Source organism: Gekko japonicus, unplaced genomic scaffold (assembly GCF_001447785.1).
Source record: "Gekko japonicus isolate JY-2015 unplaced genomic scaffold, Gekko_japonicus_V1.1 scaffold363, whole genome shotgun sequence".
NCBI lineage: Eukaryota > Metazoa > Chordata > Lepidosauria > Squamata > Gekkonidae > Gekko > Gekko japonicus.
The window spans coordinates 93074-117603 of NW_015177016.1; the positions used below are offsets into that span (position 1 = coordinate 93074).

The following is a 24530-nucleotide window of genomic DNA, read 5'->3' on the forward strand; positions in this document are numbered from 1 at the left end:
TCCATGCTGGTTTCAAACTGTATAATTTTAAGACTCTGAAAGCCATATGTTAAAGGGGTGAAATCATTCTTTTCATGAGCTTTCCACATCAGCAATCTTATAACAGGCTGTTTGATTTTTGATGGGATGTATGTGTGGATTTCTTCCCCTTGGAGTACTTGATGTGATAGATTTGTTTGTATGAAAGTGGTTTTTAACAATGGCACGTACTTATTTATTTGTTTTAAAGCTCCACCAGAACCCTTCAGTATTTCACATTTAGTGTTTGAAGAGGACAAAAGATATAATATTGTGAGATGGGAGATTAGTTGAGTCATATCCTTTATAAGCTGTGAAGCAACTGTATTCACACTTGGCGATTTCCTCTTATAGTCACTCCCAGTGACTGCAGTTCAGAGCAGCAAGTAATGTGCAAAGAAGCCCTTGCTGCTAGCTGGAAGCAAACGGTGTTGTTAACTGATAGTCTGTTGATAGGACTAATTTGGAGGCTGAATGGATGCATGTGAAGCCAGCATTTTTATCTGAAAACAAGAACAATGTTACCATTTGAGCAAGATAAGGTAAGGGTGGTTCCCCGCCCCTGGTTTGTCTCAGTGTCCTCTAGTGGATCTCAGGATGGAGAACCAGTGCAAAACCCACATGGGTGTGATTCTTTAATAAGAGCAACGGAAACTATTTTCAAACTGTTAATTCCATGATTTTTTAAAGTACTGTTTTCACAGTCATCCAATTAAAATAATCAGAACATGAGGAGCACCTGTTCTCTGTAGCTTATTGAGAGTTTCAGTAAGTTACAAGATTTGCCATAAAGATTTTTTCTTTACTATTGATTTAAGATCATGAAGATAGAGTTCTTATGATGAAGTGGTAAAATAGCAGATTGTAGCAATGTCTTCAGCTGTCTGTGTTGAGAGACTTGTTAAATACTTGTCATAATTTTTAAATGAATAAAGTATCTAAATATGTAAATTCTTGATAGATATGCCTGATACATATAAAAGTGTAAGTTTCTCAGCGCTCAAAGACTGCTAGTAAAACTAACACAAAATTGCTTTTCGTATGCTCCTGCAAATCTGTTGCAGATCACCCTTTTAAGGTTACACAGCAGCTGGATTTTATAAAAATAAAGTGCCAGTTTAACTTTAAGACTGTGTAGCAAACCTTTTGCTTCTGTAATTTATATTAGCATTACTGAAATCCTGCTCTTTTCCTAAGAACACAAAGGAAAGTGCATGTGGTAAATTTAGAGGGGAGAAGTGCTTTATCTTTTTAAAGAGTTTGTGTATTCAATAGCATTGGAAAAGTTTTAATATTCGATCCAGCACTAGTAAGATGATACTTGATAGAAAATGAAGCTATATAATTGTGAATATTTTGAGCACTTGCGAATTAAAGCATTTTGTTTTCTCTTGTTTGAAATAATGATTTGTAGAGTATTGAACAGCACTGAGGAAAAGCACAAGATTCTAATGTCTAGTTTTGAAATTCTGCCGATAAGCTTCATTTTTTGCAACAAATTGTAATTAAATGCTTGCAGACCCTTCTCTCTTTGTTTTAATGCTGATTAAATTTTTGGAACCTGTTATATAAGAGTTCTGCAGCAAGAAATCTATCTTGATTAGCAGAACTATAAGATATGCTTAATGAGGTTTTTTAGTCTTTTATCTCAAGTGAATTTCAAAGCTATTGGGTAGAAAACATGCTTGTTTTTAAATTAATTATGCTTAGTTGCTGTTTTCACTACATAAACATTGCATGCCTGTGTGTGTGATAAATTTTTGTATAACATTGTAAATCCCTTGAAGTCAGTGGGCTTAGAAGGGTGTAACTCTGTTTAAGACTGCACTGAGATCTGCTTAAATGACAGTATGTGCTGGGTCACAATTTTCTTCAAGGGTCTTCTGGAGTGGTCAGCTGTTCACGGTTTGAGCATTTTAAAAGAAGGGGCTCCACTGTTGTATGATTGTTCCTTGAGCTGAAATTGAAACATGATTAACAGTGCAGCTGCTTCATACAGTACCAGTTTTCTAATAAACTTCTTGTTTACTCTTATTTATAATAAATTATGTAGCAATTGTAAGACTGTTCCCAATCACAAAGTGTGAGTGGTTGGAATGCTACAAGTTACTAAAAGCTAGAAGCAGCTGTTGAAAATCATAATTCTGGAACCCTTTAAACTCAAACATGTGCCCCCCCTTAGGATTCCTCTCTCACCTGCAGTATACCTGAAGGGGATTGAGAACATGATTAAATCTGTTTGCATATGCCAAATTGTGATCATATGGATAAGCATTTCAAACTTCCTTGCAAAGATGGAGGGATTTCAACAACTCATGTGTGCACTGCTGTTTGATAGCTATTGATAAAGCTTAAACTGTTTTTGTGGGCTGTGCTTCACTGGCTTGGGGCTCAGGGGCTGGTGGTTTCATAATACAATTCTGATTACCCTTCAGGTGGCTTGGTAAGGATTGGTATCAGAGGGTAGTTCTAATGCTATGTTGTATATATATCCTGCTAATCTGGGCCATCGTTTTTGGAGGAGGAGAGTAATATTTTTTCAACCCAAGTCAGTCTCCCACATAAGATTGTCATATTTTAAGATTGTAAACTAGATATTCTTGTGGTACAGTCCAACGTAAAAGAGCAGAACACATCAGGAAATGTCTTATCTGCTGGCTGTTGCCCCAGAAAAAGCTCTGGGTTAAGAGACGCGCTTTTGAGACCACCCCCCTATGAATTCTTGGGCCTTGTGTTGTGTGAGATTGCTCAAGGATCAAGGTTTTATATGAAAGAGCCAGTGTGGTATAATGGTTAGAGTGCCAGACTAGGATACCAAATGCAAGACTAGTTGTTTCCCAGGTATGCCATCAAAAAAGGGTGTGTGTGTCTTACATTTGCATACAAGTTAATTATATCCAGCACCAGTTTGCCAGTAGGACTTAAGATCTGCCAGTAGACCCCAAAATTCAACCCAGTGGTATTATGCCTCAGGAGTAAATGTCCAGGTAAAAACAGTATAAGGGTGGCATCCTGGCATAGTTCTCCATTCTAGACTCTTCCTCTGCCTCTACAGGACAAGGCTTTTTGATGGTGTAAAGGTTCAGTCCCCTTCCCAAGACTGCCCCAACACTGATGAAATGACTTGCCCAGACCTCACTGCTTTAGAACTTCACTAACTAACAGAAACTGCTGGATCAGACAACATAGGAAACCTTTTCTGCTTCTCTAAATCTCTTCTCTCCTTCTTCGCCTGATCTTCCTTCCTCTGCTGTGCCAGTAACAGAGGTACCTCATCTCTCCCTTCTGCCCAGTGGGTTGTAGGGATCATATCACTTCAGTCTTGTTGCATCAAATTACACTGGCTCTCAATTTGCTTCCAGGCACAATTCAAGGTGCTGGTGTTGACCTCTACAGCTCTATGTGACCTAGGGCCAGCATACCTTTAAGGACCACCTGCATATGGTCCACCCTGGTCATCTTCTGAGACCCTGCTTCAGGTACTTCTGCCATCTGAGGCTAGATGGGTGGCAACCCAAAAAAGGGCCTTCACAGTCATGGGGCCAAAACTTTAGAATTCCCTCCCCAGGGAGATTTGTCATTCTCCTTTTATCATTACATGCTATTCCATCACGAGAGCCAACATGGTGTAGTGGTAAAAGTGTCAGACTAGGATCTGGGAAATCCAGGTTTGAATTCCCACTCATGCCCTGGAAGCTTGCTGGGTGACCTTGGGCCAGTCACATTACTCTCAGCCTAGCCCGGACCTGGATAGCCCCGGATAGACTGATCGTGTCAGATTGCAGAAGCTAAGCAGGGTCAACGTGAAGGCAAGCAATGGCAAACCACCTCCAGATATCTCTTGCCTTGAAAACCCACAGGGTCGCCATAAGTCAGCTGTGACTTGACAGCAAAACAAACACATTTCATCACTCCACTCATTTATTTATTTATTTATCCTTCAATTTGTATACTGCTCACCCCCTAAGAGCTCTGAGCGGTGCACATATTCAAATATAATCAATCCTTACCTAGGGCCACACACATACATTGGGGAGGTGACTAGCCTAACAGGCACCCTCTAGCGCGTCTTTTTTGTTGTTGTTATCTGCGGAAGATCTTCCTAGTCCGGCGGCGACGTCCTCCTGGCGTAGGTCATCTCTCGGCTGCCTGCAACTTCTTCGAGCCTTGGCCGAGCGCACGCAAGCGCGTGCTCGCTGCTGGCCTCTGTCCAGTAGGCTCCGGCCTGCTGCGTTGCCCTGCCTCCACGCTTGCTGGCCCAGCCTCTGCCCGCCGCTCGACTTGCCAGCCGCTGCCATGCTCTCTGCCGCCACGCCACGAGGGACGGGTGCCCCCCTGCTCTAGGAACAGGTACCCATTTGTCTACTTGCCCTTTAACAGGCTTTCGAGCCGCTGGGTAGGCGGGAGCTGGGACATAGGGCCGGGAGCTCACCCCGGCCACGGTGGGGCTCGAACAGCCAAAGCTGTTCGGCCAGATGGAAACGCAGGCTTCATTTACCGCCTGCGCCACCGCTCCACTCATGTTCTGAGCAGGCACTCAGGAGGGCTTCTGTTCTCCATTTTGAAGGAGAACTGACCATCCCAAACATCTACAAGGCATTTTTGAGAGCTAGGAGTCTGCATTTGTACTAACTTTTACTAATGTAACACTAGCCATAAACATCACAAAATAGTGATTGCAAGCTTCACCAGACGGGATGTTAAACTTTACATAGTCTGGTTTCCTTAGAATTTCTTTGCCCACACTTATTGTTTCATTGCCTTGGTTACTTTTTTCATTGTTTGCTTGTAAGGCTTTCTAAATTTTAACTCTACCTCTGTTCTATTTTTAAATTAGAGATGTGTGCTATTTGATTGAATTATTTGTATCAATTTAAGGAAATAAATATTTTTCTAAATTAAAAGAAAGAAAAAAGAAACACACTATACCCCCCAAAGAAGGTGCCCCCATCATGCATTGTTTCCAAAGGACTAAAGTCAAACCAAAAAATCTCTTCAGTAGAAACTGAAGGGGGTGAGCATTTTTGCAAGCCCAGCAGAACCAGTGCAATCTACAGTGCCCAGCAAACACACTGGCAATGCCAGCTGATGTCAAGCACAGAATCATAGCCTTCTGTTCATAATATTAACAAAAGTTTGCTACTATACTACTCTTAAATGCGTTCTGTCACCAAGCAGAATAGGGATGAGAAGGTCTTGAGATCAAGAAGTGAAAATAAAGGGGGAGGGGGACATGGAAAAATTAGGAGACAGAAATAAATGAGAAATGTGTGGAAAAGAGAGAAATTTTGCCTGGACAAAAGAATTTCCTTTTAATTAATTCCCCTTTCCCCTTATTGCAACACATCTCTTTCCTGCACCCCCTTTCTTTCTTTTAATGTGTGTGTGTGTGTATGTGTGTGACCAAAGACGACCCATACGAATCAGGTCTCAAAGTAAATAGCAGAGTAGTGCAATCTCAATGTAAATTGTGCTTGTCAGAAGAATCCCCCTCCCTCCTCCTTCCTTCCCATCTTAATCAGTAGGTAGCAAATAATAAAGGCAGGGGTGGAAGGAGACCTCAGCCAATGGAGGGAAGTATGTTTGGCTAACCTTAGCCACTTGGGTGCTTGGCTGCAGATCCATCTCCCGGGCAAAGTCACCCCCATCCTAGGGACTGGGGGGCTAGCATTTGTATCTCTCCCTGTGCAACTGATGCAGGCAAGAAGCAGTGGTGGCCAGATAAAAGCCAGTTGTTCACGGGCCATATAAGAGCCCTGGATGGGCCAGTTCTAACCTGTGGGCCATATGTTTGACACCCTTGCTATAGACCATCTAGTTGCTCATAGTTTAGTAATCCTCTGAATTCAGCAGGGCTATTTTTGGGCAGGAACGCACAAGAATGGAGTTCCGGCTGGCTCCCGAGTTGGCCACGCCCAGCAGGAACTCATTAGCATAATAGGCCACACCCAACAGCAAAATCTCATTAGGATTGGCTATATTAGGGGTGTGTGGCCTAACATGCAAAGGAGTTCCTGCTACAAAAAAAGCCCTGGTTGACAACAAACAAGGTAAACAGAATAAGAGGCAAAAGGTGGGTGTGGCTGGATGACCACACTTCTGGTAACATGGGGGTGTGGCCTAATGGGCTAATGAGCTGTGCTGTCAGGGGTGTGGCCTAATATGCTAATGAGTTTCTGCTGTTGGGTGTGGCCTATTATGCTAATGAGTTCCTGCTGGGCTTTTTCTACAAAAAGAGCCCTGGTTCAGTATTGTACATTTTTCTTCCAACCTACTTAAGTTTATCTCCTTTTCCTTCTGTTATTGTTACATGTTCAATAAAGATTATAACTCAGGGATTGTCTTCCTGTCTGCTACTCCAAATCCCTTCCCAGTGTATTGCATGAGTGTGTGCCTGTTCAAGTGCAGACCACAGTCCCTAGTCCTTGGGAATCTGGAAGTGGATTTGTGAAGGAATGTTCTTAAAGCCCTAAATGACCTGTTCATATGTATCCCCAGCTTTCCAGGTAACAGGGACTATTTCTGTTAAACAGAGAGCACTGTGGCTTTTATTTTTTCATGATCTAATAGAACATAAGTGCTTACACTAAACTATCAACAAGCTGTTGATGTCCCACACTTAACTTCAGATGGCAGGAATAGAAAGCTAATAATGAAATCCATACCATTCTCATGAATAAGTTGACTAAATGGATCCAGGATAAAATGCTTTTAGTAAGACCGGTACAGTGGTCGTGATACCATCTGGGAACCCAACCACATTTTAATTTAAGTCTTGTCTACAGAATAGAATCTCATTCCACTAATGGAATCTGTCTTGAAGCTGAGCTTTGTCCATGGCAGAGCTCAAAGCAACTTTATTAACTGAACCTTATTACTGAAGTTCCTGATCAGGTTTGATACTAGCATAAGTCCAGTTATATAATGGTATTTCCATTATGCGCCTAAGGAAAAAGGAGGAAAGCAACGGGGTGGAAAAAGAAGTGAACTGTGGAAAAATATTCAAGGTTAAAGTTTCTCTTCAGATCATATGTCAGTAACACATAATATCAATTTGTGAATGGCTGCTGATATTGGTAGGCAAATAAAAGAGCATCTGACTTTTTCAACCTCAGCCACTTATGGACCACATCAGCAGTATAATTATGTCCTTGTGGGGTTGGTTGCAGCTTTCTTTATTATCCATCTTGATTTCATGTTTGGTGTTGAGATGGAGAAACAGGAGAGAAAAGAGACAAAGATGGATGAGCGTTACCAAAGAGAATTGTGGATGACAGGTTTAATTTATATTTATTTATTTATAAATTCGATTTATAACCTGCCCTCCCCGCAGCGCAGGCTCAGGGCGGCTCACAATCAGGCACAAACCTCACATAAAACAATTAAAATCGTTTAAAATCAATCAACATATTTTGACATTATTAAGTGCTCTCGATGTTCAAGTTAAGTTACCATAAAGATGGCGTATTAATGCTGTTATATCCACTCAGTGCCATCTGTTCCACTTAACGCTATCGATCTTTCTTTCAGGGCCAGATAATAATGATGGTACAGTAGTGGCGGCTCCTACTCAAACGCCTGGCGGAAGAGCTCCGTCTTGCAGGCCCTGCGGAACTGTGCGAGGTCCCGCAGGGCCCGGATCTCCTCCGGGAGCTTGTTCCCGGTACGCTATCGGCAGCCAGTGCATCGCTTTCAGCACAGGTCGGATGTGGTCCCTACTAGGAAGACCCATCAGCAGCCTGGCCGCAGCATCCTGCACTAGCTGCAGCTTCCAGATTTGCGACAGAGGCAGCCCCATGTAGAGAGCGTTGCAATAGTCTAGCCTCGAGGTGACCGTTGCGTGGATCACTGTGGCCAAGTCACTGCGGTCGAGGAAGGGAACTAACTGCCGCACCAGCCAAAGATGGTAAAAAGCTGACTTGGCAGTGGCTGCCACCTGGGCCTCCATAGTCAGCGAGGAGTCCAGGAGCACTCCCAAACTCCTAACCTCCAGCCCTGGCACCAGAGGCACCCCATCGAAGGTCGGGAGAGGGAGCCCCAACCCCAGACCACCCCGACTTAGGCCCAGGACCTCCGTCTTTGCCGGGAAGGAATGGGAAGGAATGTGTTTATACTTGGCCAAAATTACTATGTTTAATCATTTAGATAAATATTCTCGATAACGAGCCTATTAAGAGCAGAAATATTATGTTTGGGAAAACTGCTGTAATCCATTCTGTGTCTTTGGGATGTGATGGATTATAACTGTGAATACAGTTTAATATGGTAATTTCAGTTTTGTATTGTGTTTAGAATTGTGCTCCCTCACTGAATAGTAAATATTTACATTGGAATGTGGATCCATAAAAGGAACTCTAGTGTTAAGGATGGAGTATGAATGATTTTTTGCTTCGTGGTTCAGTTTGTGTCCATCGCTAGTAGGAAGCCATCCTGTATGCTAGATGAAGATGGAAGAAATCATTTTGTGCACCTGAATTAACCTGCTTCTTCAACAATAATGCTGAAACTAGTATAACCACTAGAGTATTAACTGAATTGGCAAAGGTTAACTGAACCTCATCAAATATAGGAAGAATCCAAAGGTGCCTGCAGATTCAAAAAAGTCAGGGACTACTATTTGGATCTAAGGAAAGGAAGAAAATTTCATGGTACTGATGGAATGGCAAGGTTATTGCTGTGAGTGTCAGTTTGGGAGGATTTGATTGCCTTGTTACAAGGAAATCTAATTTGATAATGTGCTAGGTTTTAAAAATGGTGATTTTAAGAGGGTAACATACAAAATCGAGAGTCATGTATGTATATTCTTTATACTTTTCAGAGAGTCAGTTCAGTTGGAACTACTAATGCAGAATTACCCTTGGCTGATCCCGGAATGTACCAGTTGGACATTACATTAAAAAGCGGTCATAATTTAGCAGCTCGTGATCGAAGAGGTAAGAATATGTTGATAAATATTCGAAGACTGGGACCAGCTTTCTTTTTTATGCATTTATTTTATAGCTGCACTGAACAAGCTCTGTGCTTTTATATGATTTTAGTTTACTCCCCTTAATCATATCCTCAATTTGGCAAGAAATGCAAAGTTCTAAATATTATGATACGTTGGATATTTCGCATCTTAAGTAAGTTTCTCGTGTACTAACTTAAAATCCATGTGTGCATCTATATGTATTACATTTTGTGAACACCTAGAATCAACTGCAGAAAACTTTAGAGCTCATATGCCCAGGCCTGTAGCCAGGAGTTTCTAATTCAGGGGGCATTTGAATTCCTTGGGGGGCACTGGCTAATTTGATTAAAAGTAATTTAATTACCGACTTCTCGGTGCTCTTGGGTGTGGTGCCGCTGCCCTCCACCTGGCCATAAGCTCTGAGTGCCTTGAGCTTTGGCATCTTGTGCCTCCTCCCTGGTGCTCCCTTCCACCCACCCCAGCTGCTGGCCTGCCCGATCACCTTTCCCCAGTGCAGTAAAGATGTTCTGGAGGTTGCTACCAGGATGAGGGGAATGGCAGGGGTGGGAGTGGGAACAGAAAGCACCGGAAAGGGAGAAGGCAAGGAGAACTGGTGGCCTCAGCAGCACAGGAGGAATTAGTGGCAGCCACCACATCTTGCCAGAGAGTCGGGGGTCCTGGACTAAAAGGGATTTGGGGGGGCCTTGACAGTAAGTCGGGGGGGCCAGGCCCCAAAATGCCCCACTGTAGCTATGGGCCTGATATGCACCAAAAAGAGGATAGTTTCTCGTGTACTAACTTAAAATCCATGTGTGCATCTGTATTGATTACATTGTGCAAACACCTAGAATTCTGCAGAAAACTTTAAAACTTATATGTATCCAAAAAAGGATAGTTTGCCTAACAGTTAATCAGAAGCTGAGTAAGACAATTTCCCCCAAGCTTTTACTGTTGGTTGTTGTTGTTCAGTCGCACAGTCGAGTCCGACTCTTCGCGACCCCATGGACCAGATCCCGCCAGGCCCTCCTGTCTTCCGCCGTCCTCTGAAGTTGGCTCAATTTCATGTTCTATTAGCCATAAGGTATAGATAGTAACTTTTCTCCCTTTCTCACAATACAAGAACTTGTGGGCACTCAATGAAATTGCTGAGCAGTCGGGTTAGAACAGATAAAAGGAAGTACTTCACCCAAAGAGTGGTTAACACATGGAATTCACTGCCATAGGAGGTGGCGGCGGCTACAAGCGTGGACAGCCTCAAGAGGGAATTGCCCCCTCAGACAGAGGAAAGAGTCAGACAACAAGGTTGGATGAAATATGGCCACTTTATTAAAATATTAAAGTAACGGCAAGGGCAAACATGAAACAGCGGCACGGTCAAGGCCTGGTGTCGTTTTGACCCCATCCTTAACCGTATAAAAGGCAAGACACCAAGGCCCCGGTTTGGAGCTAACTGTAAGTCGCTTGCAAATCCAGCCAAGCCAATGATTGGGATGCACCTTCAGGAGCTCTCAAACACCACCGCACCAGCACTGATTCTCTGTCGTGGCCATCCTCATAGGCAGTCTGCAAGCCTCACCCCTGGCCACACCGCCTAGGGTTGGTCCCTCTACTGTCCCTACATTCCATCCCTTTATGTTTTAGTATGCAGGCAAAAGAGGAATTTGATCTTCAGCATCAGGCCATTCGTCCTCCGAGTCGGCTGAGTTGGCATAAGGCCAAGTCACAGCCACCTAAAGCAGGTAGGCTCGAGGCGGGGGGCGACAAAGAGAGAGAGCTGTCGGCAGGCATTGACTACACACACAAACTGGAATGCCTCCAATGAGGAGTGCAAAAATGAGCGCAAATAAAGGCCATAGCCATTGCCATGGAATCCATTGAAGCAACCAATCTAAAGACCAAGAAGAGGGGGTAGCGTCAGCTATAGCCTTAAATACCGTTAAATGCTGGCGAAGCTTGGCAATACCAGTAGTAATATTCCTGGTTTCATCTATATAATAACAACAATGTTCATGAATTAATGCACAGGTACCTCCCCACTGCGAAGCCAGGAGATCCAAAGCTCCGCGGTTTTGAAGCACCACCTGAGCCAGAGAAGAAAGCTCCTGGTTGAGTGCTATGAGGAGTTGACTAGAGAGGTTAAAGGACTGCTCAATCTCAGCGGATAGATTACCAATAGCTTGCTCTAGCTCAGAAACACCCAGGCTAGGGAGGAGAACACGCATAATTTTATGGAAACCAGGACTTCTAATGACTAAGGGGTTTTCAGATGCCCTGTGCCTCTGGACCCAATGGCCCATATTTACAGAGTCAGATGCATTGAGGGCAGTTCGGATATGGAAGGGGAGTTGAAGGTTGCCGAAGGCGCAGCGACCCTGAAATGGATAGGGAACATGTTTATAGGCGAGGGGGGAGTTACCATACACGAAGACCCACCCTGGATGAGTGAGGAAGAACCCAGGATTGGAAGCATTGTTAGCAGCATGTGAGCTCCAGGTAGCATTAAGCCAGGAATCTCTGGAATAAGAGGATGTATTACATGATAAAGCAGCAGCTACCAAGTGAAACAATCCATTATTGGAATTGGCCCGAGAGTTGTTGCGGGCAAACCAGGCCACTCTAGAAGTATTACGCTGGAGTTGCATGACAAGCACAAAGATTGAAATAGAGCAGGGATATATTGTATAAAACAACACAGGCCAATGAGACATAAAATAATCATTACAAGATATTGAACACATTTTTCAAGCCACCCCCCAGGTAGCCATGACCACAGGGTGTTCCATAGCATCTGGTGGAGGGTGTGACAGTTGTGGTCCCCACTGGCGAAAGTTCCTACCAGAGGAACAACCAGAGTCGTCACAGGTATAATTGGCATGAGGAATAGCAGACAGTTTCTTCAAAGTGTCCAAAGGGGTACACACAGGTACAGCACATGATGCAAGGAACCCATGCATAGAGGCAGATTCCTTTAGGCAAAAGGAAGACACCTTGGCTCCCCATGTGATCAGCGGAGCTCGCGGAGGGTTGGGAGGCCTCGGGATCTCAAGGGGCTGGAACGGGTGTTGCGCTTCCTGCAGGCTGACCTTGGCCATCTCTGGTAAGGGATCCTTGGCTTCTGCGTGCCACACCATGAGCTGGATGAACACACTTGGCCGGGACCAACAAAGGAGCTGCAGAGGTTAAAACAGAAGCAAACCCTCCCCCCCATGTTAGTAGTGGCACCGGGCCCAACCAGGTGCGGTCAGGCAGGGCCCGATAGAACACCAGAGGTTGTGGCAACGGAAGGGAGAGCAAAACCTTGTGGACCTGCTGCATTGTCCAGGCCTGATTTGGTATGCGACCACCTTTCTTCCCTTTTAAAAGTTTTTCTAAAATAGTTTTAAAGGAGCGATTGGCCCGCTCCACCACGGCATGTCCTGTAGAGTTGTAGGGGATCCCGTGGGAAAGAGCAATGTCCCAATGGGTGCAAAATTGCTGGAAGGCTTGGGAGGTATAGGCAGGGGCGTTATCAGTTTTCAGCCTGGCTGGGCGGCCCAGGGCTGCAAAAGAGGCAATACAGTGGGAAATAACATGACTAGTGGTTTCACCCCACAAGGGGGTAGCCCAAAGGGCACCAGAGAAAGTATCAACAGAAACATGCACATATTTCCAAGGGGCTAAGGTAGGAACATGAGTAACATCAATTTGCCAAAGTTCACAAGGACCCAAGCCACGAGGATTGACACCCCCCTCAGGGCAGTGGGAAAAGCCTGCACAATGAGCGCAGGAAGCCACAATGGCTTGGGCCTCCCCCAAGGGAATACCAAACTGTCCTACTAAGCCACGGGAGTTTTGATGAAAGAACTGATGGCTCTCCACAGGATCAGTGAAAAGGCCATGCACTGCCTGATCAGCCCTGGCATTTCCCTCCATTAAGGGGCCAGGGACGCCAGAATGGCTACGGATATGGGCTACATAGTAGGGATGCTTCCGGGCTTGCAACAGTTGTTGTAGGGTTAGAAAAAGCGCCATGAGGTTAGCATCCACTCTAGGAGCAACATAAGCTCCAGGCAAGCTAGAAATTAACTGGACTACATATTGAGTGTCAGCAATCAAATTGAAAGGAAAATTAACAAAAATCTGAAAAGCTAAAATAGCAGCAGCAAGCTCAGCTCGTTGCGGAGTTGCTTGGGGTGCAGTATATTGAGTCTGCCACACCCCGGCTTGTTGATACACAATAGCTCCACGCTGCCTCATCCCATCAGAAAAAACTGTGGGGGCAAGGGCTGTGAGCAGTCTAAGCGGTGGAGAGAGTGGGGAACGGACTGTAATAATGAAAACCCTGGGGCTCATTGCCTTGTTGTATAGCTGCTGCCAGCAAGTTTGCCTGGTAGAACTGAGTGCCCACTTCCTGGCATGCTTTAAGCATATCAGAAAGAGAGTTCTACCTGAGCCTCTTCATTATCAATTTGATGTTTTAAAGTCTCTTGTAGTCTATTAATGAACTCAAAGTAGGGCTCAGTGACTTTTTGTCTGATACTTGAAAAAGTCTGCAACGGCTTGCCAGAGGCTGGAACTCGCTGAAAAGCTCGAAAGGTACAACCAGAAGAGACTTCTAGGGTAGCTGCAGGCAGGAGTATCTGCTGGATGGCTTGAGCAAAATCCCCATGGCCATAAAGTTGTGCAGCTGTATAGGCACCATCAGAGGCTCACCCCCGGACAAGGCACTGTTGTTGGAACTCACTATCCCATACCACATATTGAGCTGGAGATAGAAGTATGCGGCATGTTATTTTCCAGTCTTCTGGAACTAGTGTGTGATTACTTATTAGAGCCTCTAACATTCCTTGGACATAGGTACTCTGTAAGCCCATGTCCCGAATTCCCTTGCGCAATTCTGTTAAAATGGGGTAAGAAAGGGGTTTGTATTCAACAATATTATTGCCAGCCGCATCTTGGTCTCCAGTGAGATGCACTGGGCACCCAGACAACATTTCAGAAATCTCTTTAATTTCCTCTAAGGAAGGGTTCTGATTCTTTAAGTGATCCATAAGAACACTTCTTGGAGTGGGGTGTAGAGGCGGAAGATAATTCTTCTGCTTATCAGGCGGATCCGTCAGCGACGGGCTCTGTGGAGTGGGAAGAAGGTATGCTTCTAAGGGCAATGGTACTGAAGGCAGTGTTGGTGCTGAAGGCAGAGGGGGATAAAGCACAATAGATGGTGGTGGTTTGGGTAGAACTAATTGAGCCCCCTGGCAATAAGCAGGAGGGCCCTCTTCACTGCATTTAAGAGAAGCCAGAGAAGAAACAGGCGCCATAGCTTCGACTGCAAACCTGCACAGAAACCAGGAATGTAACACTTCCACAGGAGCTCGAGGCTCTGCATGAAAAGTCTTTCCAATCTTTTCCCAGTCCCTACGTTTTAGGGAACCCTTCTCAGGGTACCAAGGACATTGTTTCTGAATTTCCAAAAGCAGTTGGGTAAGGGACGCAGAAGACATGGGCCTGCCGGCCTTCTGGGCAAGGAACTGTAGTTCTTTTAAATGTTTCTGCTGCTGCTGTTCTGTTGCAGTGTCACAGTGGGTATATCCCACTGTCTTAACATCTGAACTGTGTTAGTTCGAGCCCCACGCTGGTGTGAGCAGCCAGCCTGTTGTCCCCAGCTCATCGTCCACCCAGCGATTCGAAAGCTTCAGCGAGTAGATAAAATGGGAACCACTCCTTAGAGAGGGGTGGGCAGATCAATCTCCCTTGTGGGAGGGTGTTAGCTGACGGTCGGGACTTCCTGGTCGAGGTCGGAAAAAGGTGAAAGAACTTCTCGGCTACAAAAATCCCTGCAGTGGATGTCTCCGGCCAGGCGGTGGCAGTGTGGCGATGTGACATACGGGTCCTGAAGCCTGGTTAACAAGCAACCGTTGGAAAATGACTGAGCTAAGCCAGAAGACGTTTACACCGTGCAGTGACAGCGTGTGCAATTAAAAATGAATATATGTTGTCCTCCCTATCCCCTTTGAACATTGTTAGTCCCCTGTCTAAAATGTGTAAGTGTACATCGCTTTGAGCCCACTGGGGAAAGCGATTAATAAATTGAAAGTATTATTATTATTATTATTATTATTATTATTATTATTATTATTATTATTAATTTCACACCCATTCTCTCACCAATGACGGGGTCATAAAACATGACGAGGAGTGCACTCAGGGGCCTATGCCAGGCATTGATGAGATGGAGCCTTTCAAGTCCCTGCTTCGGGCACCACCTGAAGGTTGAAGGGTTCAAAGAAGACACGACACAAACAGCTCTGCGGAAATCTGTCTGCCCCCACCTGAAGCAGCAGTCCTTTATTAGATCCCTTCCCCCTTTCCTCCCCCCCTTTCTCCCTCCTCCCCTCCCATATACATAGAAAGTTACAAGTCCTTCTACTATGAGCTACTATAACAGGAATGTGTTGTGCAGACAGCCTCACTGTCTTATCTCCCCCGACTGTCTGCCAAGTATATCTTCTCACGGTGAAGTTAGCAGATATTTACCTTGTGCATTCTGCACTCTGGTTCCCAATTTCCCTGCGGGAGTAGTGAATTCTGGGCATGCCTCACAGAGATTCACTGTCCCTACATTTTGCCCTTCCCTATGGAGACAGAAAAGAAGTAATGCAGGCAAAGTGGGTGTGCACTCCTGGGTTCCTAGACTCAACTGGCCACAGGTAGGATCAGATTTCCTCCCTCATGCATTTCTTCCCAAGCAACATGTTCTTGGAAGTATAACAAAAAATAAGCATGATAAAATGGTCACTAAAATAAGCTTAAAATACTTTTAAACTACTTTATTACAGCAATCATGTGAATTTGGCAAGTGCAGAGGTGGTGGTGGTTTTTTAAATGTATAGTATAGATGAGGACGATAAAATGATTGCACGTCACTATGTTATGAAATCAGTGGTATCACTGGTTCTCAGAGCTAAACTGTCGTCTGAATAAACCATAAAATGGAATATAAGTTGGCCATTTACTGCTTAGCAGGGTAGTAGATTTTTATGGCCTTTAAAGTTGTGAAGCTGAGTTGTCTTTTCTCCTGTTTTTTTTGGCATTGTGCAAGTGAGAACAGATTGACCTGTGAAGAGTGACTGCTATGACAACAGAATTTTACAATTGTTTTGATACTTTCCTTCCTCCTTCAAGCCTCCAATGCCTCTTAAAACATTAGATGCTTATATCTCTGTGTTTTATTATGACATGGCTTTGAAGCTGTCTTTTTGACTGTTCCAATTTGTTGTTCCAGACAGATTATGTACTTGCAAGTAGCAAGTTGATTTCAGATAAGCTAGCATTAAAATGTGAAACGGCATCTGTGACGAAATGGCATTTACCTGGCTGTGTAAGATGGAGGCCGTCTGTACCTGGTGTTTAAAATGGTTCCCCATAAGGGTAAGTGGCCTGTAGTTTTGGACGGGAGCCTGCCGGGCTAACCCTCACCAGGTAGATGGGACTTCCTCAGTTGCCTGCCTACATTTCCCAGAAGCGCTAGGGAAAAAGAGCAAGAAAATATGGACACACCCCGGGGCGGAGCCAGGGAAATAAAGGCTTTGGCCCCTGAGGAGAGTCTTCAGTCTTCAGCCTTTGGTTCAGCGTGGACGGCAGCTTCAAGGGAGCAGACAGGTGGGGGCTCCTGTTGCCTCAAACTCCAGGGCGTCCAGGCAACAGTACCGTGTGACATTGGTGGACAGCCAGGAGGGCAACAGTACCAGTGACGAGTCCGGTGAAGGGCTGGGGGTTTCTCCACAACCTCCAGAGATCGTGAGGGTGTGTAGGGGACAGAGGAATGGCGTTTTAAATCATATTTATTTTCTGTCCTGGTTGTGTTAATGTGCTCTTGTTTATTTTCTGCGCTTAACTTGTACATAGTTAAAATAAACCTTTTTTGAGTTAAATAAGACCAGGTGTGCCTTGACCACTTAGTCCTCCACACTCAGCATGTTACCAGAGGCAAAGGGAGGCTAGAGAACACAAAAATGCCCAAATAGGAGGGGTTGCCAACTGTCCAGGGGGCACCCAAAGATTGTGGTACCAACTTCCCAAGGGTGGGGAAATCAGCCAGAGAGGTCTCACTGTTCCTCTAGGAAGGCGATGTCATTTCAGTGAGTGGTGGCAGCGTGTAACGAAGGGAAATAGCCCCACCAGGAAGGGTGGGAAGGCAAAAACAGGGTCTTGTGAGCCACAGAATGGCTGCTCAGTCTCCCAGGGCTGAGGGCGGGTCCCTGTTTCGACACAGCATCTATGAACCTATCAGTTTCTGCCAATGGAAGCTGCCATTTTAAGCAAGGTTTTCATCTCTGTACCTATCAATTGCTGATGGAGCTGGAGGCACATAGTTGGGAAGATTGCCTGAAATTTGCTCAATGGTTTTTCCTTAATAGACTTAAAATAGAAAATGATAGCACTGAAAATAATAAATAATAAAACTTTTAACTGGGTATGTGTCCTGCTCACCAGGTTGGAGGCAGATCCCAGGCCAGAGTGCCTTCCAGCAAGGGCTCTCGGGTTCCAGTTCAAAGTCCAGAGTCCAGTATCACAATCCAGTGGCAGTCCAAGGTCAGGTAGCAAGGTTCCAAGAGATAGGCAAATGGTAGGGTCCTCAGCAGAGCTGTAGACAAGTTAGTCCCATACTAGCTGCAGCCTAATAGAACAGGGAGTTTTCCTACAGATGTCACTACGTGCTATGTTAGGCTTCTTTTCACAAATTGAGTCTGCTTCTATATTCAGGAGGAGTACTGGGGCTCAGACCTTGTGGTGACTTATCAGTTTCTCCTAGCATTTCTTTAGCAAAGGGGAGACTTCAGGCCACTAGGTGCGCACAACTGCACCTGGTTCTTGCATCAGCCCTAGCCCTTCACTGCTTCTGTTCTTGGGGGTGTTTTGGGAGACCATAGTGGAGCTGGTTGTGGGTGATTCCATGCTGCAGCCTTCCAATTTGTCACTTCTGGTGGTATGAGATTATGATTTCTGTGAGTTTAGAAGAAATTTCCCATAGAAGTATGTGTATCAAATCTGTGAACTATTAGATCAACTTGTTTAGCAGTCTTTCTGATCATTGGTCAGTTTATTCAAAGTTATCTCTCCCCCAAGTATTGGACTAAGAAAATAGCCGAGAAAGTAAAACTTGTACATGTTTTGCAGATTTGAAAACTAAAGTAAAGCATCAGGCCTGCTGTTTGTCCAGCCAATAACTCTTAACAGACAAGGGTCTGCAACAGCAGGATTTTAAAAATTTCTTTCTGTGGAAAGAGAAAATTCAGCCTACAGCGCAAGTATTACAGAGACAGCATATGCATATTGTTAAAAGCATAATTTGTGAAGTCTTGGAAGAAGAATGCAGATCATGCTACTTAGCCAACTTTAATTATTATATCAGAACATCTGGAGTCCATTACTCACAAACTGAGATGAAAGAGTAATTCTTGTCTTTGCTAGGACTATACAATTATACCAGTACTTGTAGGCCTCATTCAAATCTGACACGGGCCATGGATATAGTGTTTACCATGAGACATGTATACCATGAGATATTTAATAAATATGTTATCATGTGAACTCTGGAAACATACAGGATTAGCACATCATTTGACCTGTATCTCTAGCAGACTAGCAGCTGGATAATTGAGCTTTGCATGTAGTAACTGCGCTAAATGAGATGGGCGCCACATGAAACACTGAGACAAATGCTTTATATGCATCCCATGCCATGTTTGAACTGGGTCTAAGCCTGTGTGCCAGAGATTGTCTTTCTGTTTACTTTTCCTGAAGGTATTCTGATTCTGTAGGATTTATGGACAGGTGTTGTTCAGGGGATACTTACAGATCACTGTTGGTAGGTTATTTCCAGAATGCAGGATTTGAGTTGCAAATGGCATTGCATCTGCTTGTTTGACGTCTACAACTCAAAATTGGGACTGCATGGATCTTCATGCTGATTGCCATTAATACAAATTGGTTAGCTGGATTAGCTTGGATAACAGTAACTGCTAAGCAAAAGAAACAGATCTAATATCAGGTGCAAGGAGGGACTTGCTAATTCTTGTGGGAAAATGCCGCCACCATGTGCACATAATAGTTATTACTGCTAGAGAGGTAGCATTTGTCTACATACTACTTTGGTACTAGTTTAAGGCAATGAACATTAGAATGTTAGAAATGCATTGCAAGATCATTTTTTCATTGAGGGTGCAGAATGAGGTGTATTTAGTTACTCGGCTTGTGAATTAGCTTGCTTTTAAAAAAAATATAGTCCACCCTTCTCACTGATATTCAAAGCAGATTATATAATGTAAGTCAATGGAATCAATAGGATGAAGTGACATCTAGTAAACAATGTAACGGAACTATAATTGCAGAAATCTAACATAAAGTCATGTAAATATTAAACATGATGTGCCAAACAATGCAAGAAATGGTATTACACAAGTAGAAATATGATGTAGTGAGAGCAAGGTAAAACATATAATAACAGTCAGGTAGTATATTTAATATAGTCCTCAGTCCTGTTCCCTCTATTGAAACGTCTTCCTGAATCATTCTGTTTTAATGAAGCCCAATTACTTTATACGGTATGTGGAATGGTATAGTACAGGCTGATCTTGGAAGCTAAGCAGGGTGAGTACTTGGAAGACTCAACAGAGGAAAGCAATGGTGAACCACTTCTGATTCTCACTCTACTTGAAAGTCCCTCGCTGGGTTCACCGTAAGTCAGCTGCAATTTGACAGCACTTCACACAGACATTCCTTTATAAAAATGCCACCCTGAACAGTTCTGTTTTACACAGTTTTCAGGAAGCCAGAAGTATGGGAGCCTTCATGGAGGCCATTCCAAATAGTGGGGGCCACTGTACAGAAGGCACGTGTATGGGCACTTGTTGATCTTGCTCATTTAAAGGGTTGCAACTGTAGAAGGCTCTGCTCAGATGAACAAGATTATCATGGAGAGAGGAAGTCCTGCATATATCAGGGGCCAAGGCCATGAATGGCTTTTTGTGTGGTGGCCTGTACCTTGAATTGAACCTGGCAACTAATAGACAGTTAATGGAGTGACAGCAGAATGGGTGTAACGTGCATGCTCTGCCTAGTTCCTTGCTGATAACTGAACTGTGGTGTTCTGCACTAACTGGAGTTTGGGATAGACAGGGATGTTAACATTTTGTCATGTATTTGTTAGTTATATCTCAGTTATATGCAGCTATATTTTTACCTTGAGATAGTCCTCCTAAATAATTTTTGGGTTGTGCAAAAATGTGCTAAGCAGTAAAGAATAAAATGTTTGGTAAGCTGTTCATATGCATATATTACAATGTTCAGATGACTGTTTTTAGTATGACTCTCTGAAATTTACAGTTCCATCCTAAGCAGTATTACACCCTTCTAAGCCCATTGAAGTAAATGGGCCTTAAAGCATATAACTCTGCATAGGATTGTGCTGTAAGGGGCTTGCTTGCAGTCAATTCACTGGCAGGGAATTTATTTGTTTCTGTAGTTTGACATGCTTCTAATGCTTGTCTGTGGGAAAAATAGAATGGAATTATCTATGTTGAATAAAAAGATTCAAAGTGAGGGGCTTCTACAAAGCTAGGAAAGTTATGGTGATTGTGTTGATCTGAGTAAAATGGTTCCAGATCTACAAATCAAATTTGCTATGAACTGACTTTGGCAGGATATATTGCCATCTTGTGGCCTGATGCAATATTATACAATCTTTGAAATGTCTTCAGAAGGTAAACTTTATGAGAAATATCAATAAGAACTGTGCTATATGGCAGTGCACGTATAAACATATTATGCAAGCTGCACTGGCTAACAGTAGCATTTTGGTGGTAGTGTGCACTTAATTAATCTTGGTGACTTTTAAGAGAGAGACATCACCAAAGAGTCATCTTTACCATTATGACATGCTGTTTTCTTCTAGGAAACTACTATAGTGTGCTTACTGCTTAGCAGTTCTAAGAATCAAATACATGTCTCTCAGTGCAATCCTATTCAGATACCACAGTGTCAACCCACTGAGATAAGTGGTCTTAGACTGGAGCAACTCTGTATAAGGCTGCAAACTTAGTATGTTGGAGTTTCACCCCCTGTTGTTTGCTAACAGATATGTAAATTTTTAAAAGGTTTGACATTTTTGTTAAAATAGTTCTTGAGAATCTCTCTCTATCTCTTTTTTGTAACATTTTTATTTTTTTTCCAAAACAAACAAACATAATATGGGATACAATAACTCATATTGGTCTTTTCTCTATTAGAGTACCTCAGACAGTAGGAAACTCTGTCTCATTTTTACACCTTAAATGGATTATATAAAGTTTGCAAATACATTAATATACATTTTCTTATTTTCTACTATTATAAACTTTCCCTAAACATGCTATTAAATTTTTGAATTATATGGTAAAGTGTATGACTCTATATTCTGAATACAAGTTTATTAGGATCTTGCTCCATCAAAAGTATCTGGGATTCCCTCAATATATAAATGAGGTACTCCTAAAAGGGAGGGAATTTCCTCATAGTTTCGCCAGAATTTTTATAGATATCAGCCTTGGCTTAATTTTCCGGTTCCTCCTCTTAAGTTTTAAAGTCTTGATTCTGTGTCTTTTTCCATTATAAGTGTGAAAATTGTCATCTGGAAACAACCATCTATGTTCCCTCTTAATGGTAGCTTGTAGTTCCATAAATTGGTTTTTTTGTTGTCTCTGAAATGGTAAGGAAGTGAGTATTTTGGGAGTTTCAGCAGCCATAGTTCTTTTATAGAGTCTCTGGCACATTTTTGTCAAGGTTGTATTTCTCTTTGTGGGCATAAATTCTTTTTTGTAGGTCCAGTGGTCTTGCTTGCAGGTTTCCTCTATGTTTTCAGGGCAGTCAGAGCTTTTTTCCTCCTCTTTCCATGCTGTTTCTCTCTCGGTTTTAAATTGTTGTGTCCATATTTGTATTTCTGTCTGTACTGAATGAAAAGTTTCTTCAATTGTATCTTTTTTGGCCACAGCAAGTGTATTTTGGACCATTAAAAAAATCTTGCAGGGGAGCCTGGGTAGGTTTATTGTCCGTAGAGTCTGGTATAACTGACAATAAAGCTTCTGGGGTCATTTGCAGTCTATCTTGAGAAATCATTTTTCCAAAGTTGTATTAAAGCCAAGGAGTCTCTATAGATGTTTTCCCAAACCCAAGTTTTACAGAGATAACAATTTTAGAGTGTATATGTCAGCAGCTATAAAGTTCTAGACAAAACTAGCATAGGGCAAATAGCTTATCCGTAATTTGCATTCCAAAGCAATGAAGTAAAAAGAAGTGGAGTTTTACAGTTTCAGTAAAGGTAAACATAGATTGTTATGGAAACTAGATACATTAAAAAACCAGAATAAGATCCATTTATAATATCAGCCTTTATATTTCAAGTATTAAGTTATAACATATCCCAAAGTTCAATATTTATTTCAAAGTCTTCATACAAAGGACAAGAAAATTTATTAGGCTCTCAGTAAAGTTCATAGTAGTAGAGAAAGTGATAAATCTTGAAGATATCAATTTGACAGGGTGCTCTCTTGTTTTCTTCGCCCAATAGATTATTTGTGTAGTTAATTTTAGATCCTTTTCATAGCCGCAATAAAGTTGGGGGGCCTGGAAAAAAGATCTTTACCCCTCCCTTCCAGTCTTTTTAAACTTTAAAAGGGCTGACATTATATAGTAGAGTTTCACATAAAGTTGCTTTAAGAAGTACCCATGGTGGTATGCTTCATCGATGTTGTGGATGAGGTACAATTTTTTAGGTCTCTCTTAGTGGGTAGCGACAGCTAGGCACTCATGTCTGCATGAGTGCTCTTCGTTTCTTGCTGGGGACAATTCACTGACTTCCACTCGCCTGTCGCCACAGGCGGGGGGGGGCTAGATCGCATCCCTTGCACTGCACCCCCGCTTGGGAGCCCTCGAGTCTCCTCTAAAGATAACGAGGAGCCAGCGGTACCTGGGAGCAAGTCCCGGTGTAACAGGCCAGATTAACCCCCCGGCCAGAGTAACCCCGGGGTTACTCTGGCCTAGCCTAGAATAACCCCGGAGGGGTTACTCTGGCCTAGCCTAGAGTAACCCCGGGTTAATCTGGCCGGCTGTAACAGGCCAGATTCACCCCCCGGCCAGAGTAACCCCGGGGTTACTCTGGCCTAGGCTAGAATAACCCCCCCGGGCCAGATTAACCCCCCAGGCCTGCTTTCTGTGGCTGCTGTCTTTTCCTACTAAGAGAGATACTTCCCCAATAACCAGAGAGATCCACCTTCTGTTGCCAGAGGCGCTGCCTTTTACTCTTGGGAAGCCCCAATACCGAGGGCACCCCACTTATAACCTGACCCAGAGGCCCACAGGACTCAGGCCAAGGAAGGCACCCAAGTCCCATGATGATTATCCTAGTGACTCTGCAAATGACAGCCTGAAGCAGAAGACACTCAAAAGACCACGTGAGGGACCAGACAATGATGACATCAACATCTCACAGAGACGCCAGCAGATGAAGACTTTCAACCCACTACCAAGTTCTGTAAGAAAGTATCTTAGCACCACTCTTGGCCTTTCATTTGTAAAGGTTGTGTACTGTGGACGCACAAGGGAGCTTGGGCATCCACGGCGTATGTATAAAACCAAAGGTGATGGGAACTGCTACTTCCGGGCCATCAGCTACATCCTGACAGGATCAGAGGACAACCACTCCCTTCTTAGAAATAAAGTCATCCACCACATGAACACTGACTTGACAGAGAAACTACAGGACTACTTGAACCGGAATGTGAGTGAATATGTGAGCACTTCTGGCATCTCTCATGATGGAGTCTGGGCAACTGATGCAGAGATCATGGCCACAGCGAATCTGCTGAGTTGCGACATCCTCATCCACACAAAAGCTGGTCACTCCATGGAATGGTTGACCTATCCCGCAAGCTTCAATCTGCAGTCAACAACAGAGCATGCACTTTATCTTGGAAACAAGCATGATCATTTTGATGTTGTCATTAGTGTTTAGCTTTGAATAATTATATCTCTGTGGGTACTTGGTAGCCATCAAAGTAGAAGTTTCAGGATGTTATGACTTATATTACATTATGGACAGCTAAGTTAAGTGAACATCAAGTCTAATGTCACTACCAAGAGGAATCTCAGATTGCCTTACAAGTTTCTCATGGCCCTGAAACCCTCAGAAGCTGACACTGTGTTGGTTACACTGACATCTAAGTTACCACTCAACTAAGCCCGGGGTTACAGGTTGTTGTGTTGTGCAGTTAAAAAGAAGAAGTTAAAAAAAGAAGTTAAAAAGAAGAAGAGATTGGATTCAGCTGACATTTAACTTACCACTCTGGCCAGGCGGAGGTTAGTATGGGCTAGCCCAGAGTAACCCCCCGGGGTTAAAAAGAAGAAGTTAAAAAAAGAAGTTAAAAAGAAGAAGAGATTGGATTCAGCTGACATTTAATTTACCACTCTGGCCAGGCGGGGGTTAGTATGGGCTAGCCCAGAGTAACCCCCCGGCCGGACTAACCCCCGGGGTTACTCTGGCCTGGCCCGG

General features: G+C 43.6%; 1 protein-coding gene across 1 annotated transcript in view; it reads left to right on the plus strand.

Moving 5' to 3' along the window:
- Window positions 1-529: 529 nt before the first annotated feature.
- Window positions 530-24530, plus strand: part of MCTP1 (multiple C2 domains, transmembrane 1) — a 283789-nt gene continuing 259788 nt past the window's right edge. The window contains exons 1-2 of the mRNA XM_015427721.1: window positions 530-560; window positions 8837-8951. Coding sequence (XP_015283207.1) covers window positions 537-560; window positions 8837-8951 — 139 coding nt within the window. The 5' untranslated portion in view covers window positions 530-536. The remainder of the gene's footprint in view (window positions 561-8836; window positions 8952-24530) is intronic.